The sequence below is a fragment of the Cetorhinus maximus genome, chromosome 17 (genome assembly GCF_964194155.1).
Source record: "Cetorhinus maximus chromosome 17, sCetMax3.hap1.1, whole genome shotgun sequence".
Taxonomy (NCBI): domain Eukaryota; kingdom Metazoa; phylum Chordata; class Chondrichthyes; order Lamniformes; family Cetorhinidae; genus Cetorhinus; species Cetorhinus maximus.
The window spans coordinates 103,943,049-103,962,348 of NC_135895.1; the positions used below are offsets into that span (position 1 = coordinate 103,943,049).

Here is a 19,300-nt window from a genome sequence, read left to right on the forward strand (position 1 = left end):
CCACCCTCATTTTTTTCATAGTATGATGGCCCTTGCAAAGTGGATGAAACTTGTCTCCCATCATTTCTTAGCAAGTAGTAATCTTTTTTTCCCCTCTAATCAAGTAGTTTGCTTACATGATTTTTAAAAATGCTAACTTGATTGAGTGAGTGGCATAGATATTTAAAATTTTCTGCGGTCACTAGTACTGATGAGTATTACTGAATCAGAATGAATAATGTAGGATACAGAAAACACTGTGGAATATGATTTGTATCATACAATTGGACTGACCTGTCAACTCATCAACAAATTCACAAGTGTGCACTGCTTAGCACAGTGATTGCGATGAAGTTTGTATCCCACATTGTCATATAATGCATTTTGTTTATGCCACCTTAGAAAAGCAACTGCAATGATAAATGTTAGATGCAAATTTTAACATTTTACAGGAATTATTTTACCAAATTGCCCAGAATGGGTTTGCTGATGTAAACTCTTTCCTCTGACAGCCACTTGTTCTTCATGAAATGCAAAAGATATTTCACACCATAATATTTGATCATTCCGTTATTTCATTGTCCACTGTATTAACAGTAAAATTGCACATCTCCATCATTTTTCCTATGGTTTTGGTTTCCTGCTTACTAAAATAACTGACCAGTTCCTTTCACAGTGTCTATGATTGTATAGTCATGCTGTAAGATTGTATCAAGGCAGATAGGAATTGCATCCCATAATTGTGTCTGTTTATTTAAAAAAAACAAAATCTAAGTCACTGGTATAAATCCCAGAAAGCCATGCAGTGCAGAACAGAAATTGATGTAATCTGTCACTGTATTATTCACCAAGGCTCCTTTGACAGCACCTTCAAACCCACGACCACTACCATCTAGAAGGACAAGGGCAGCAGATAGATGGGAACACCACCACCTGGAAGTTCCCCTCCAAGTCACTCACCATCCTGGAAATATATCGCCGTTCCTTCACTGTTACTAGTTCAAAATCCTGGAACTCCCCCCCTAACAGCACTGTGGGTGTACATATACCACATGGACTGCAACGGTTCAAGAATGCAGCTCACCACCACCTTCTCAAGGGTAATTAGGGATGGGCAATAAATGCTGGCCCAGCCAGCGAAGCTCACATCCCATGAATGAATAAAAAAAAAAATTACAAGTAGTCGCTAATAAAGTCAAACATTCCTCGACAATAGCAGATTGTTACCAACTGGCCTCTTTAGATCAGTTTCCCCATGTACTGTGCATTTTGTGGCTTAAAAGAAACTGGTCAGTTTTACAGTTATAACTCAATTATGTATAGTGTAAGAAAAAGAGAGAGGGTCTATGCTGAATACATGTAACTTGTGGGGAGTTGGAAGACATCAGCTGGAAATAGACACAGTTGAGTGTAAATAGAAGGCAAGCAGTGCAGAATGCAGGGACCAATTAATTGAAGATGGGTGGGACTAAGAATGAAGTAATTATTTTTATTAACATATTTTATTCTAATAGGACCTATGCAACAAACCCCATACACAGATGCAAATGTCTAGTATGTCATTCTAATGGGCCTAATGCAATAAACCCCTTGCACACTTGTAAATGTCTAGCATTTCTGAAGAATTTCATAATACTTTTCTGCACCAGAATGATATCACGTTGGTGCTTTCAGTTCCCTGATGTTGCTTTACTAACCACTACAATATGTGCAGCACCAGAAATATCATATAGTCATTTGGTATGCTTAAAGCTGTGGGAGCATAGATATGTCTCTTCAGGTTGGGGTTAGGATACTAGTCTTCCAGAAGTAAAACAGTGGGATAACAAATAGTAGCAGGAGTAGACCGCATGGCTCATCAAGCCTGCCCCGCCATTCAATACAACCGTGGCTTCTCTTCTGCCTCAACTCCACTTTCTTGCCTGCTCCCCATACCCCTTGATTCCCTGAGGGACTAAAAATCTGTATATCTTGGCCTTAAATATATTCAATAATGGAGCGTCTACAACCCTCTGATGTAGAGAATTCCAAAGATCCACAACCCTCTGAGTGAAGAAGTTTCTCCATGTCTCAATCTTAACTGATTGGCCCCTTATCCTGAGACTGCTCCTGTGTCCTAGATTTCCAAGCTAAAGGAAACCTCTGTGACTGCACTCTCAAGCTTCTTCATCTTATGTTTCAATGAAATCGCCTCTCATTCTTCTAAATTCCAGAGAGTATAGGCCCAAATTACTTAGCCTCTTATCATAGGATGACCCTCTCATCCCAGGAACTAATCTATTGAACCTTCACACTACCACCTCCAAGGCAAGTGTATCCTTCCTGGAATATAGAGACCTAAACTGTGCACAGTACTCTGGGCTGGATTTTATGGAGTGGGGTGGTACTGCTTGCTACCCCCACCACACCCCAGACGTAAAAAGTCGGGCGGAAACCAACCGAAGATTTTTTAAAAATTCTGCCCCGCAGCAGTAACGCACTGTGGGGGGCAAGGAAAGTGTGGGACTTCTGCCCCTCACAGGATGGAAGTCCCGCCCTTGGGAGCTGCTGGCCAATCTGATTGGCTGGCAGCTCTTGGAGTCCCAGCAGCATCAGAGCTCAGTAGCGGGTGCTGTTGGGACTATAAACAGGCCGAGGATGAAGACCCCAATGGACCTGGACTTGGGTAAGTCAGGAGTATTGGGCGGGCACCTTAGGGAGGGGTGTGGGGATGAGGATTTTGCAGTGCAGGCAGAGAAGAAGGAAGGAAGGGGGGTACTATGTATGGAGGTGAGGGGCACAAAGAGTGCAAAGCCCCCTTTCTGCCCTATTAAAAACTTTATTGAAAGAACGGGCTGCCTACTCCTGCCTGCCTGCGCCAACTGTGTTACGGCATGGGCAGTGTAATATTGGGGTCAGTTAGCTTGTAAACGAGCTCAAATGACCCTTAATTATTTATTTACATATGATGGGTGGCCTGGCACCTACCCCCATGTTATGGGGAACAGCTCAGCCCTCTAGGTGTGGTCTCACTAAAGCACCGTGCAATTGTAGCAACACTTCCTTATTCTTGTACTCCAATACCCTTGCATTAAAGGCCAACATGCCATTTGCCTTTCTAATTGCTTGCTATACCTACTTGCTAACTTTGTCCCTTGTACGAGTGCACCCAAGTTCCTCTGAACATCAACATTTACAAGTTTCATGTCTTTTAAAAATATTCTGCTTTTTTATTTTTATCAAAGTGAATACTTTCCCCCCCATTATATACATCTGTCATCCTGCCTATTTCTTTTTGCAGCTTATTTGTGTCCTCCTCACAGCTTGCATTCCGACCTAGTTTTGTACCATCAGCAAACTTAGATATATTACTCTTGGTCTCTACTTCTGTCATTAATATAGAGTGTAAATCGATGAGACCCCAGTATTGACCCTTGAAAATGCCTCATTATCCCTATGTTATGCTTCCTGTCTATTATTTTATCTTCCATCCATGCTAATATATTACCTCGACTCTATAAGCCCATATCTTGCCTTTTGTGTGACAGCTTGATGAATGCATTTTGGAAATCCAATTGTAAAACATCTACTAGTTCTCCTTTATCCACCCTACCAGTTGCATCCTCAAAAAACACAATTTCCCTGTCGTAAAACCATGTTGAATTTGTCTGATCTGACTATAATTTTCTAAGTGCATTGTTAAAACTTTCTTAATAGATTCCAGTCTATGTTAAAATGGGAGAAAATCTTGATCTCTAACCAAGCATTGAATTATTTGAAATCACTGTCAAATGGCAACATTTTGCACCTGTTTGTGTTTGTTTTTAAAACTTGAGAGATTTGAGATGAAACTGTTTGATTCCAAAAATTAAGCTGCACACACTAATGAATCTGTAATGGCATGACTTGTGACAAGTCAAAAGATACATTTTTTTAATCACAAGAACTTTTTACTATGTACACACAATGTGTTTGTTATATTATAATGAAGGGTTTGTTTGTATCGAATGTTTCCTAATGAGCGTAAATGGACCAGAGAGGGGACAGAGGAGATTTATGAGGATGTTGCTTGGACTGGAGTATTTTAGTTATGAGGAAAGAATGGATAGGCTAAGGTTGTTTTCTTGCAAATAGAAGGGTTTGAGGGGAGACCTAATTGAAGTGGATAAAATTTTATGTTGGATCTGAGTAGAGTGGATAGGAAGGCCTTATTCTCCTTGGTTGAGCGATCCATAACCAGGGGGCATAGATATTGTGTAAGAAGTAGGAAGGTCAGAGAGGATTCAAGGAAAAATCTTTTTGCCCAGAGGATGGTGAGAATCTGGAACTCACTGCCTAAAAGGGTGGTAGAGACAGAAACCCTCATATGGTTTCTGGAAGTGCCATAACCTACAAGGCTATAGCCCAAGAGTAGAAAGTGTGATTAAGCTGGATGGCTATTTGTCTTCCTGGGCAGACATGATGGGCTGAATGGCCTCCTGTGCTGTAATTTCCTTTCATTCTATGATTGTGCCCTTCCATTATGGAATATTATTATTGTTGTAAAACAATACATTCTCAGAGTGAGCAACACTATGGGAAACCTATCAGTTTTCAGAAAATGTTTCTATTTATAAATGTCCTTTGTATCATATCACTTCCATATCGGCAATGTGCTTTCCTTTTCTTAGGGACATGCAATCAAGATGACTGGGTCAGTGCAGTGCGACCAGTCATAGAGAAACGAATACAAAAGTAAGTCTTACATTCCCTTTTCACTCAGTGTATAACTATATTTTCTGCGGCCATTTGGTTGCACTGGCCTTTATAGTTTAAGAACAAACTATTCTTGACAGTTCTCCATACGTTACTTTGGTAAAAATTTAGAATGCTGCAAGTAGTTCTAAATAGAATATAGAAAAGGCAAAAACATCAATGTTACTGAATACAATTGCTGAGAAAAATACATACGATGGGGGAATTTGGATTCTGGTGGAATAACCCCAATTGAATGCATGGCCTTTTATGTTACTTTTGTACTCTTATCTGATCGGGATGGTGATAAGAATGCAAAGATTAGCTTCAGCACCCTGGGCTAGGGAGGGGAAAAGCAACCATGGTTCTTGTTCCTGATTACCAACCATTATCTAGACAGGAGGCTTGTATGTGTAGACATTGGGCAAAAGCAGGGTCTGACCTGGCATTGGGGCCTTCTGGTGGTTAAACTAACCTGACACTACCCAACATATCAAAAATGATCACTTGAGAATAATACTGAAGGGCTTTTGTGACTTGCAGAATTTTTTTTCATTCATTCATTCATGGGATGTGGGTGTTGCTGGCTGGGCCAACATTTATTGGGAGTTCCAGGATTTTGACCCAACGACAGCGAAGGAATGGCAATATATTTCCATGTCAGCATGGTGGTGGCTTGGAGGGGAACTTCCAGGTGGTGGTGTTCCCATGTGAGCCAGCAAGAACTACCACCTTCAGGATTTGGGCGAAGAAAATGCAAAACAGGAAATAATAATTTTGTTATGTGTCCTGTATTCATGGGCAAGGTTAATTCTTTAAATGTAGTTCACTTGTATTTTCAAATCTTGTTCAACAAAGTTTCTCATGTAAAGCAATAGGGAAAGCCAAAGCAGAGCTTCCTAAACTGTGGGTCGGGGGTCACGAGCTCTTAGGCAGCAATAGCTGCTGTGGAGATCAGGTGAAAGCTAACAACTACAAGGCCCCTTTAAATCCTCACATTTTTTCATTGGGGAGCGTGGCACAACAGATTTTTGAGGCCTGAGTGCTGCTGCAAAAAAGCCTATGGGAATGTAGTGTTTGATTTTTATGTTTAAAAAAACCCCTGCAGTTTGAACAGTTCTCACCAAGTGAGCTCCCCCCACCGCCTCTCCAGCTCAGGAGCTGAAGCTAAACCCTCTCCCGGGGTCACACAAAGCTTAAGGCTTTAAAATAGGGTCACACCAGGAAAAAGTTTGGGAAGCACCGTCCTAGATGATTGACTTGATACATTTAGAATTGATTTAGCAACAAGGCAGTATGGCAATTAATGGAAAGTGTTACCCTGGGGGGAAAATGTAACCGGTATGAATAATGAGGATTAGGGCAATAAATTTGATCACATGAAGCAATGTGGACAGCTGAATAGTAATAAGGGGATTGATCATCTTCAGCTACACATTGGTTAATTATGGACTAAGATAGACACCTCATACCACCCAGATATAAGCAATTGCTTGAAACATGGGCAAAGCAGTCAGAGCAATTTTGGCCAATAATCCTTTGTACCATGAACCTGTGAAAGTAAAATAGAGGTTTCCACTGACAAAGCTGCAAAGGATTGGGAGACAAATGATCGTACCCTGAAAGCATCTGATCAATGTGAAGCAGTTATTGGGTACGAAGATGCATCTTATCATTGCAAGTTGTTCTTATTGTACTTGGTGGGCAATGAAATAAAACATGGTAATACTGCACTTCATTCATGAATTCATTTCTGAAGTATGGCATACGATTTTGCTGGTTGTATAGCAAAATGAATGGATGCATTAGAAAGAGTTCAGAAAATAGTGACTAAAGTGATGTTAGATGCAAGGTTCTGACAAAGTGATCAAGCAGCTAAATGATTTTTGCTGGTGTAAGAAAATAGGGGCATCAAGTCTTTAAAGTGACTAGACTGATAAATTTGAAGTAAGAAATCTCTTTGGATAATGAACATAGACATAGAGGAGACAAGTACAACATTCACAGACCTTGAGCAAGGTCAAAGAAAGAGAATTGGAGGTTATAGAGATGTTGATTTTGGTACCGCTTGATTTAATTTTTCCAAGGAGATTGGAATTAGTTCTCCAAGTAAAGGTTCCACCGGTGGCACTAATGTTTACATAATTGTACACAGACTGATTAGAATAAACTTGGTGGGCTGAACAGCCCTTTTCTCATTCTGGTTTTTGCTCTTCAAAATTAAAATCAACCTATTTTAAAGTCTTTGTTTGCTGTGGTTATTTTCCACAGTAAACAGTTTTACACACAGTGGGCAGGATCTTCCGGTTGGCGAGTGGGGGCGGGACCCGCTCGCAGGCGTGTAAAATGACAGGACAACGTCGAGTGGAACTCCCAACGTCACCCCGTGTCATTTCCATTTTCAGGTCGGCGGGGGCGTTGCCGAGTCAGCTGCTCGCCTGCCGACCTGTCGTCGGCCTATTGAGGCCATGGATAAACTAATCAAAATCATTAATGGACCTGCCTGTCTAACCTTAAGGTTGGCGGGCAGGCCTGGCGGGCTTCAGAAAAAACATGAAACCTCATCCAGGATGAGGTTTCATGAGGGTATTTAAATTTTTATTGAAGGTTTCAATAAAAGTTATGGACATGTCCCAACTCATGTGAGTTGTATTGCAAATTTTAATTCCGTGCTGATCTCCCTGAGGCACCACATAGCCTCAGGGAGATCTGTGCGTGAAAGAGCGCACTCCCGGCTGAGGGAATCCCACCCACCCCCCAACTCGCACAGGGAGCGCATAGATCTTCCGAGCGGCACACCCCCCGATCAAGGTCGCTGATCAGAGGCGCGCCCGCCTGCTTCCGCACTCTTCCCACCCCCCTTCCCCCTCGAACGAGGGGATTTAGCTGAGTGTTAATGTTAGCCAAGACTTGAGTTCAATACTGTGCTGGTACCAGTATAGTTCTGTAGGAGTGCTGTCTTTTTGGAGATGATATCTTTTGGATGAGACATTAAAACTAAGATACATGTGTTTTCAGTTGGACATAAAAATCCCATTGGCATTTCTCACAATCAAGCAGAGTTCTTTGGCGGGTGTCCTCAACTAAACAAATTTACTGTTCATTTCATTCACAATTTGAGGGACCTGGCTATGTCCATTTTGCATGCCATATTTGTTTGGTACTTCAAAATTCATTTATTGTTGTGAAACACCTTGGGATGTCCCAAGAACAGAAAAGATGCGCTAGAAATTCAAGCTTTTTTTTATTGCACTCATTTTACCATGTTGGAAATGGCTAAAGGTTATTGTTTGGTTTTATTCACTAAATGTCATTGTTGGTTCTAGGTGTCTTAGTACAAACCTGGCATTCTTTTTTGTTCTAGGTACAGTGAAGGAGAGATAAGGTTTAACCTTATGGCAATCGTGTCAGACAGGAAGATGATATATGAAAGGAAGATTAGAGACCTACAGAGACAGCTGTCGGAGGTGAGTTATTTGATGGCACAGAAACTATCAATGCATATCTGTTGCTGTTTGATTTCTGGTGCTTTCATATTTTCTCGTAGATTTAATATTTTATTTTTTGTAAAATGCTTAGCAGAAAATAAGCCTAGGATTGAATCTTTTATTTCTTTTTTTGTAAAATGCCTAGAAGAAAACAAATGTGGTAATGGTAACCAATTGTGTAATGAGCCTTATGGTTTAGCAGAGTATTTTGTGAATTTAATTCATATACAGCCCTTATACAAACTTTAAGCTAAATAGTATTTGAAGCAGACTTTTATTTCTCACTTGTACTTTAAAGGAATATATAACTGTTTCATCCCCCATGATTCTGTAACTGCACATCAATTTGACTGGTTCTGAGATTAGTCTGTAGTCAGAATCCACTCTGCATAGATAGCAGTGTCTGTGTGTTTTCTTGTATCACTAAAATTCTAAATATAATCTTCGGACATTCAGATGACTGCGCTCTAATTAAACCATCAGAATGTTACAAGGCAAAGTCTCGAGCTACAGCTTGCCTCATTGCACACCCTGCTAAAATTAATTTTGCTATTTGTATTTCATCTCTTGGCAAATAAATCCATGCACTGTTCCTCATGTTATTAGTGGAGTACTGTCTTTATTCCTATGTATAGCGTACTGCTGTATCATATGTGCAAGACCACATTTTGGTACTGCTCAGTTATCATCAGATGGACCTCCTCTGTTATTGTGGATAATGATTCCACTGGAGAGGTATATAAATATGGTGTCCCCTAACTAGACTTGGTATGCATCTACCTTCCTTTATTGATGGTGCTGACTTTTGCTGGTATATAAAACAAAAATGCTGTAAACACTCAGCAGATCAGGTGGCCTGTGGAGAGAGAAACAAGAGTCAATGTTTCAGGTTGATGACCTTTCATCAGGTCAACTTGGAAACATTGGCTCTGTTTCTCTCCACAGATGCTGCCTGACCTGAGTTTTTCCAGCATTTTCTGTTTTTATTTCAAATTTGCAGAATCTGCAGTATTTTGCTTTTACTGATGTATAATTCCACAGCTGCCAGAACTCTTCTGATGCTTTGTGTGCATGGCCATTCTCACGTTCAGGTTTATTGATAAAATGTGTAGACATTCATAAAGGTTAATGAGCGCAGACCAGTGATTGACCTTAGAACTTTTCTGGCCTGAATGGTTCAGTAGCATTCACAATAATATATCAGTTCAGTTAAACCGCTATTGATTCGTGTATAGCATAATAAGTTATTGAATGTGAGGTTTGGAGTAAGTACTTGAGCAACAAGATTGTAAATGAATTACATAAGGCTCCTTCTCAAGTAAACTATTTCCTGTGCTGGGACTGCACAGTTCAGTTCTGTCAAACACATTTGTTGTGAAGTTTTTTTTTCTTGTGTGGAGAGTTGCCAAAGAATGAAAAGCAGTCATTTGTGAGATTTCCCCCACTTGGCAAATGATCACTAAAGGGAATGTGTGCACCATGAGGTTTACCTGCTTTCACCATTTCAAGAAACTTAAGGTACTGTGATTGTACTGTTGGTTGACATGCAGTGTCACCATTTGGACAAGTAACCCATTTTAGTTTACTATCACACGAGTAAGTTTAGTTTGTGTACTAGGGTTTAAAAATAATGCGGTGGCAGTTATTAAGTAGTAATTGCCATTGTTAAAGCTAATGCTGCATGGCACAATAAGTGAATGGGCAGTTGTTTGATTTTGATTACATCTAGTCAGGTAACATATGTAGTACATCAACATGTGCATGTAGAAAGTAATACTATAATACATTGCAGTACTGGGCAGAAAACTGACCAGCATATTCCAATTTGTAAAGTTTCTTGACGATACAACAATTGAATTCTGAGGCTCTATTAGCAATCAGAGTGGGGCCTTAAAGGGAGAAAGCTCCACCTGCCAACAGCAAAATACATTGTGAATTCCACAGGCATAATGCTTCTGCCTGCGTAAGAAGGATATTAACTGAGATAACAAAAGCGATCCTGTAGGATGACCACAGATAATATATTAAAAGTGATGCATCAGGAATGTCTAGAAATTGTACTTTGTCAGAGATGCAAAGCAATCTTCAAAATTCTAGAGGCTTCGGACTTGCATTTCTAACTTATAGCTTGAACCTGGTGAGCATACTGAGTTGGCCATGTGCTTAAAAACCTGAAGACTGACCAGCAGATTCCAGTTTGTTTGATCAGCCAATAAGTATACTCTGAATGACCTGAACTTCTGTTTATTTAACAGCAATTTGGCATTATGGCCTTGAATGCACCTTCCCTTAGCCGATTAATACATTGTACGATGTATGTCATGATAAGATATTCTTGCAAAGGAGCAAATCATGTTACTGTGAGGAAAGCTGCAGGGGTCCCTCTAATAACGTAATAAAAATGATACATGTTACACGATATTTCTTGTTGTCTTGTCACACTTCAGTCTCACACTTGACTCGAATTTTTGTGTCTCAAATTTACTCCATTAGCTGAAATTTCATATTTCTCATAGAACTTTATGTCAAAAATGAACAGTGCAGATGGACAAAGCTATCTTTTTTTAAATAAAGTTCAATCACTCAAACTTCACTTTAGCAGAATGATGCCTTGCACTTTACATGAAACAATGCTCTCTTCCTTACAAAGAAAAGCATCATCCAATTCACGGAGCAATGCCACAAGCGACCTGCTAGTATAGGAAAACTTCAGTCTTCCAATCGTATTTGAGAGAACTTTTAGACTATTTTATTGGTTGCATACATTGTATTTTTACTTTTTTTATGCACAAAATATGACATTGACATATCAGGCATAGACTATGCTACCTAAAGTCAGTTTCTTTGTGCCAAAATGGAGCTTGGATTTGCACAGAAATTCATGCTTCAAAAACATGACAATTAACCCTGTGGTACAATTATAATGAAAAACGAGTCAGCGGCTTGCCTTTTACTTGCTATTCTAAAATCTGCATATAGCGTTGTATTGTTACGATGCAAAAGCGTACATTATTACTACTGTTATAATGTCTTAGGATCACAGTATAAAGTTTGTATAGTAGTTGCCAAAATGCTAATATGGACATGCCAGTTTTTTTTTTGATCACCTACTCAACCAGTAGCAAATGTTTGTTGGTGAGCTTAATGTGTAGACATCACATTATTCAATCAATGCTTGCAGAAAAATATAGACAAGGAAAATGATTGAACTAATAAAGAATTTTAAAACTGCAACAAAATTTCAAATCTGAAAGTTGTAACAATACTGAACTGCTTTCATGGCGTTACATCAGCCTCATTTCACTTAGTAATACCAATAACTTTCCGACAAAATATATCTAATTAAGAAAACAAAAATCGATGTGGTAGAGAAGAAAACCTATTGGTGTAGTATTACCAACTTAGCAATGACATTATGTACTTTGAGTCACTGACTTGCTTTTCAGTGACAGGTCGCCTGGGTAGCCAGTGGCACCATTCCTCTCTGAGGTGAGACCTCTTGGTCTGATGTATAATCTCTTTAGGTAATGTGCATTTAATTATATCAAAAGATAATTAGTCAGCAAATCCTGGGCAGTTCTAGCTCCCTTTTACTGGGTTAAATCTGTATGCCAGTCAGCAGCTGCATATGCTCTTCATCTTGCTCTTAAAAGTTTTTTCTTAAAATAACTGCCACTCATGGTCTTGTGTTTTAAGTTTTCCTTATATTTCCTATGTTATTTCTTTTTTCAATTTTGGTGTTGATCTCTTTGTTATCTTCAGTCTCCCTGATCATTTTTGTAGATTTCTTTCTACGCACATTCCAATACTTGCCTTTGCTTTCATCTGTTTTTTTTTCCTGTTTCTGAGTTAATTTGTTGCCTTTTCTGGTGCCAATGCATTTTTTATCTTCACATATCGCTACAACTCAAGGAAGCTGCATTTCTTGGTCACTGATAAGGGACTGAGTTAGCATTTGGCTAATTTGCTAAATACTTCTATCATCATACAACACAAAATGAGACCACTTAGCTGATTGTGCCAGCCCCTGGATTTGAAAGCTATCCATTAGTCCCAATCCCCTGTTCTTTCCCCATGGCACTGCAATAATTAAAAGAATGATGACCATTAAACCATTGCCGATTGTCATAAAAACCCATCGTGTTTACTAATGTCCTTTAGGGAAGGAAATCTGCCATTCTTACCTGGTCTGGCCTACATGTGACTCCAGACCCACAACAATGTGGTTGACTCTTAAATGCCCTCTAAACAAGGGCAGTAAGGGATGGGCAATAAATGCTGGCCTAGCCAGTGACGCCCACATCTCATGAACGAATAAAAAAAAAGTTCTAATTTTCATGTATATGTACAGTTGACTTTTGGAAGTTATGCTTGAATCTGTTTCTACCAGCCCTTAAAGTAGTGGATTCTGAATCAAAAGAATTAATGTAAAACTATTTTTCTTCATCTCTCCTCTGGTTCTTTTGCCAATTAACTTCAATCTGTGAAATCATATTATTGACCATCTTGCCAATAGAAACAGCTTCTCCTTATTTACTCTTACCAATCTCCCTGATAATTTTGAACCTTTTCTGCTCTAGAGAGAATAATCACAATTTCTTTAAGTTCACTATGTAACTAAAGCTCCTCAACCCTGATGTAATTCTGGTAAATCTATTCTGCACCCTCTCTACCTCATCCCTCCTAAAATGTGATACCCACAATTGGATACATTGCTTTAGCTGAGGCCAAAGCATTGATTTTTTTAAAAATAAGTTTACAGAACTTTCTTATTTTGGTACCTCATGGCTCTATTTATAAAGTCAAGGATCCTGTATGTTTTGTCATGCCCAAAAGACACAAAGGGAAATATATATATATATATATATATATATATATATATATATATATATCATCCTGGCTACTTTATAAATCTTTCTTTTTTAATTGGACTACTAAGGCTTTACACTGACTCAAGCTTGAGTAGCTATGACTCACCTAAAATAGGTTTCTGGCCTTCAGAAAATAGCAGAGACCTCATTATCTCTAAAGAGGCACTAATGCCCATGTGACTGCATAAATCAAATTCCAAGGAAATGCACAAAGGCCCTTTACATTTCTAAGGCAGAGCTCTGGCCAACAAAAGGACCTTAAAATCTCCGTTAAACTTATTATTGGATAAAACATTAACCATCTCAAGAATCCACACCAGGAATATACATCCTTTGTACAAACCAAGCAGAAGAAGTGGGAGTTATGTCACATGACACACACACCCCCACACACACACACACACACACACCCACCCACACACACCCCCACCCCCACACATACATACACACACACACACACACACACAAGCTGCCAGAAGCTGTAATATTGCCTTGGGGAGCTGAACAAAGGCAGTTTGCCATTGACCCAACAGCAGCAGAACCAGGGCTCTGTCCAGATTTAAATTGCCTGGCCCTCATCCACACTGTTTCTACTGGAACATCTGAACTCCTGTACCAGTGCCTACTACAAGACTAATTCATTTCTGTATGCTTCTCCCATTGTGGAAGTCAGCACTACTGGAAAAGTGGATTACCCCACATCAGCTTCAGCATGCTAACCACTGAAAGAATACAGCATTGGACTTTTAATTCTGGACTCTAGACTCATGTGAAATGATAATTCTTATTTTGTCTGTGGCCTTTGCCCTGTACCTCTTTCTTTCCCTTATCCTTCTTTTATGTGTGAATGTACTGGGGATATGTAGCAACACCCCCTTGTCGCATTTTGAGTGTGTGTAAAATAAAGTAGCCCTTTGATTTTACCTTATCTCGAGTTTGCTGTGGGGTTATTAATAGAGGATTGGATCACTGGGGAGAGTGCGGGAGTACGACGTTGAGATAGAGTGTCAGCCATGATCATATTGAATGGTGGAGCAGGCTCAAAGGATCAAATGACCCACTCCTGCTCCTATTTTCTATGTTTCTACTCCAAAACTGGGGGGGTTAGAGAAAATACGCCACCACTTATAAAGAGGGAAATCAAGAACACCTTTCTGCTTACAGACAGCTGGTGAGAAGAGAAATCAGGGCTGGTTAAATTAGCCCCCTCCTGTCTGTAACAGCTTTTTAATAGCTTTATCAACTTTCCCTGCCACCTTTAAAAACTTGTGTAAATACACTCCCAGATCTCTCTGTCACTGCACCCCATTTTAAAATTGCACCATTTAGTTCATATTGCCTTTCCCCATTCTTCCTTCTAAAATGTATTGCTTCACACTTTCAGTATTAAATTTCACATGCCTGTTTCACCAGTCTTATCTGTTTTCCCCTTAAAGTCCAATACTGTCCTCCTCACTGTTTACTACATTTGTGTTCTCAGAAGATCCACTAATATTTGCCTGACAAATCTGTTAAAATTCTTTGAGGAGGTAACGAGTAGGTTAGACAAAGGAAAGCCAATGGATGTTACCTACTTGGACTTCCAGAAGGCCTTTGACAAGGTGCCGCACAGGAGGCTGCTCAGTAAGATAAGAGCCCATGCTGTTAGAGGCAAGGTACTAGCATGGATAGAAGATCGGCTGTCTGGCAGGAGGCAGAGAGTGGGGATAAGGGGGTCCTCCTCAGGATGGCGGCCGGTGACTAGTGGAGTTCCGCAGGGGTCAGTGTTGGGACCACAACTTTTCACTTTATACATTAATGATCTAGATGAATGAACTGAGGGCATCCTGGCTAAGTTTGCAGATGATACAAAGATAGGTGGAGGGACGGGTAGTATTGAGGAGTCGGGGAGGCTGCAGAAGGATTTGGACAGGTTAGGAGAATGGCCAAAGAAGTGGCAGATGGAATACAACGTGTGAGGTCATGCACTTTGGTAGGAAGAATAGAGGCATAGACTATTTTCTAAATGGGGAGAGAATTCAGAAATCTGAATTGCAAAGGGACTTGGGAGTCCTAGTGCAGGATTCTCTTAAGGTTAACTTGCAGGTTGAGTCGGTAGTTAGGAAGGCAAATGCAATGTTGGCATTTATTTTGAGAGGACTAGAATATAAAAGCAGGGATGTGCTGCTGAGGCTTTATAAGGCTTTGGTCAGACCACATTTAGAATATTGTGAGCAATTTTGGGCCCCGTATCTCAGGAAGGATGTGCTGGCCCTGGAGAGGGTCCAGAGGAGGTTCACGAGAACGATCCCAGGAATGAAAGGCTTAACATATGAGGAATGTTTGAGGACTCTGGGTCTATACTCGATGGAGTTTAGAAGGATATGGGGGGGATCTGATTGAAACTTACAGAATACTGAAAGGCCTGGATAGAGTGGACGTGGGGAAGATGTTTCCATTAGTAGGAGAGACTAGGACCTGAGGGCACAGCCTCAGAGTAAAGGGAAGACCTTTTAGAACAGAGATGAGGAGAAACTTTTTTAGCCAGAGAGTGGTGAATCTATGGAATTCATTGCCACAGAAGGCTGTGGAGGCCAGGTCATTGAGTGTATTTAAGACGGAGATAGATAGGTTCTTGATTGGTAAGGGGATCAAAGGTTACGGGGAGAAGACGGGAGAATGGGGTTGAGAAACTTATCAGCCATGATTGAATGGCGGAGCAGACTCGATGGGCTGAATGGCCTAATTTCTGCTCCTATGTCTTATGGTCTTATTGAGCTAAGAGTCTAGAAGAGCCATGCAGAAAGCACCTTGGTGCTTAGCGTAGCTCTCCCATTGTCTGGCTTTGAACTTTTCTGCATGTCTAGTGGTTTGCTCTGGTTTTCTCATGGTTACACAAGCTTTGTCTTTCTCTGAATATCCAGCTTCCAGGATTTAATTTAATGTGCAGCCTCTGGAGATTCTCAGCTACTCACTATTGATTATTGGCTAAATTAAGCTGTAATATTACATTGTTCTCAATTTACTTGTGGATTTGGTGAATCGTTGTTTTGATCTATAATAAATGAGTAGGATATGCTCCATCTAAATGGTATAAAAGTATGCAATGTAGGCAATGTAATTGTTGGGCGGTTGGCAAGTGGGAACTTCTGTTTTGTAAGATGTTACTATCTACCTAAGCTGAGTGTAGTTTTGAAGCAACTTTATGATGAAATGGCAAAAGCTACAGTGCTCACTCTTGCTCTGGTATTTGGATGACATTTCATTTTGTTGATAGAGAGCTTAAAGCATTGGCTGCATTGAAGAATTCTCCTTAAATGTTGACATCAGTAGAAGTTTCTCTTTTTTTTTTTACTGGGCTCCTGTTCTCTCAATGATAAATGAGGAATACTAAGAATGTAAAGTTATGTCCTGTATTCCCGCTTTGTAATTTAAAAGGTAAACCTTTGTTTGCAATAGATCCAAGTTCAGAAAGTCTCACTTAGTGCAGTCAAGACCTTTTGGTCAAAGTTTGGGTCTTTTGTACCTATTCATTCCCCAGTTACTTGTACGCTAAAATAGCATTGCTAACATCAATAACACAATTTAGTGGTGTGGATTCCTTGGCTCAAGTCATTTTGACCATCTAGTTTACAGGAAATTTGAGACTGTTTGGCACAAACCCCTTTCACATTGCTCTTCCTGTGGAGTGTTTCGTAAAAAGCTGTGACTGAGTCAAACAGAGAGGCGGTGGCTCAGTGGTATTGTCACTGGACTAGTAATCCAGAAACCTAGGGTAATGCTCTAGGAAGCCTGGGTTCAAATCCCACCATAGCAGAGCTCAATAAAAATATGGAATTAAAAAGTATAATGATGATCTTGAAAATATTGCCAATTGTCATAAAAACCGATCTGGTTCACTAATGTCCTTTAGAGAAGGAAATCTGCTGTCCTTACCTGTCACTCCAAATCCACAGCCCTCTAAAATGGTCAACAAGCCACTCAGTTATATCAAACTGCTACAAAGTCTATAAGGAGTGAAACCGGATGGACCACTTGGTATCGAGTTAGGCACCAGAAACAACAATGGCAGACTCAGTCCTGTCAACTCTGCAAAGTCCTCCTTACTAACATCTGGGGGCTTGTGCCAAAATTGGGAGAGCTGTCTCATAGACTAGGCAAGCAACAACCTGACATAGTCATAGCCATGGAATCATACCTTACAGATAATGTCCCAGGCACCACCATCACCATCCCTGAGTGTGCCCAGTCCTGCCAGCAGGACAGATCTAGCAGAGGTGGCAACACAGCTGTAAACAGTAGGGAAGGAGTTGCCCTGGGAGTCCTCAACATCGACTCCGGACCCCATGAAGTTTCATGGCATCAGGTCAAACATGGGCAAGGAAACCTCCTGCTGATTACCACGTACAGTCTCCACCCCCCCCCCCCCCCCTCTCAGCTGATGAATCTGTACTCCTCCATGTTGAACACCACTTGGAGGAAGTACTGGAGGGCGCAAAATATGCTCTGGGTGGGGGACTTCAATGTCCATCACCAAGAGTGGTTTGGTAGCCCCACCACAGACCGAGCTGGCCGAGTCTTAAAGAACATAGCTGCTAGATTGGGCCTGTGGCAGGTGGTGAGGGAACCAACAAGAGTAAAAAAACATACTTGACCTCATCCTCACCAATCTGACCACCTCACTGTCCTTGTGGAGATGAAGTCTCGCCTTCGCATTGAGGATTATATGGCACCATCACCATGCTAAGTGCATTAGATTTTGAACAGATCTAGCAATTCAAGACTGGGCAGCCATGAGGTGCTGTGGGCAATCAGCACCAGCAGAATTGTACTCAACCATAATCTGTAACCTCATGGCCTGGCATTTCCCCCAGCCTACCATTACTACCAAGCCAGGGGATCAATCCTGGTTCAATGAGGAGTGCAGGAAGCCATGCCAGGAGCAGCACCAGGCGTAAATAAAAATGAGTTGACCTGCTGTGATGAAGCTACAACACAGGACTACTTGTGTGCCAAATAAAGCAAGCAGCAAGTGATAGACAGAGCTAAGCGATCCCACAAACAATGGATCAGATTTAGGCTCTGCAGTCCTGCTCCATCCAGTTACAAATGATAGTGGACAACTAAACAACTCACTAGAGGAGGAGGCTCCACAGAACTCTCCATCCTCAATATTGGGGGAGCCCAGCACATCAGTGCAAAAGATAAGACATTTGCAAAAATCTTCAGCCAGAAGTGTCAATTGGATGATTCATCTTGGCCTCCTCCGGAGGTTTTCAGCATCACAGATGCTAGTCTTCAGCCAATTCGATTCATTCCACGTGATATCAAGAAACGGCTGAAGGCACTGGACACTTCAAGGCTATGGGCCCTGACAATATTCCGGCAATAGTACTGAAGACTTGTGCTCCAGAACGTGCTGCACCACTAGCCAACTTGTTCCAGTATAGGTTCAACACTGGCATTTATCCGGCAATGTGGAAAATTGCCCAAGGATATCCTGTCCGCAAAAAGCAGGACAAATCCAAACCAGACAATTACCGCCCCATCAGTCGACTCTCCATCATGGAAGGGGTCATCAACAGTGATATCAAGCAGCACTTGCTTAGAATAACCTGCTCACTGATGCTCAGTCTGGGTTCCGCCAGTATCACTAATCATCTGACCTCACCAAAGACCTTAGTTCAAACATGGACAAAAGAACTGAACTCCAGAGGTGAGGTGAGAGTGACTGTCTTTGAATCAAGGAGCCCGAGCAAAAGTGAAGTGAATGGGAATCAGGGGGAAAACTCTCCACTGGTTGGAGTCATACTTAGCATGAAGGAAGATGGTTGTGTTTGTTGGAGGTCAATCATCTCAGCTCCAGGACATCACTGCAGGAATCCCTCAGGGTAGTGTCCTCGGCCCAACTACCTTCAGCTGCTTCATCAATGACCTTCCACCGTATGGTCAGAAGTGGGGATGTTCGCTGATGATTGCACAATGTTCAACACCATTCGTGACCCCTCAGATACTGAAGCAGTCCATGCTCCAATGCAGCAAGACCTGGACAATATCCAGGCTTGGGCTGACAAGTGGCAATTAACATTCATGCCACAAGTGTCAGGCAATGACCATCTCCAATAAGAGAGAATCTATCCATTGCCCCATGATATTCAAAGGTATTCCCATTGCTGACTCCCCCACTATCAACATCCTGAGGGTTACCATTGACCAGAAACTGAACTGGACTACCCATATAAATACTGTGGAGCCGGTCAGAGGCTAGGA

General features: G+C 41.0%; 1 protein-coding gene across 3 annotated transcripts in view; it reads left to right on the plus strand.

Moving 5' to 3' along the window:
* The window catches only part of uchl5 (ubiquitin carboxyl-terminal hydrolase L5), a 49,751-nt gene that overhangs the window by 23,697 nt on the left and 6,754 nt on the right, over positions 1-19,300 (plus strand). For 2 of the 3 annotated variants that reach the window (XM_078561742.1, XM_078561744.1), the window contains 2 exons: positions 4,629-4,692; positions 8,057-8,159. In XM_078561742.1, the coding sequence (XP_078417868.1) occupies positions 4,629-4,692; positions 8,057-8,159 (167 nt within the window). Of the gene's footprint in view, positions 1-4,628; positions 4,693-8,056; positions 8,160-10,696; positions 10,964-19,300 lie in introns of those variants that run through there. The other variant, XM_078561743.1, reaches the window with a different exon arrangement.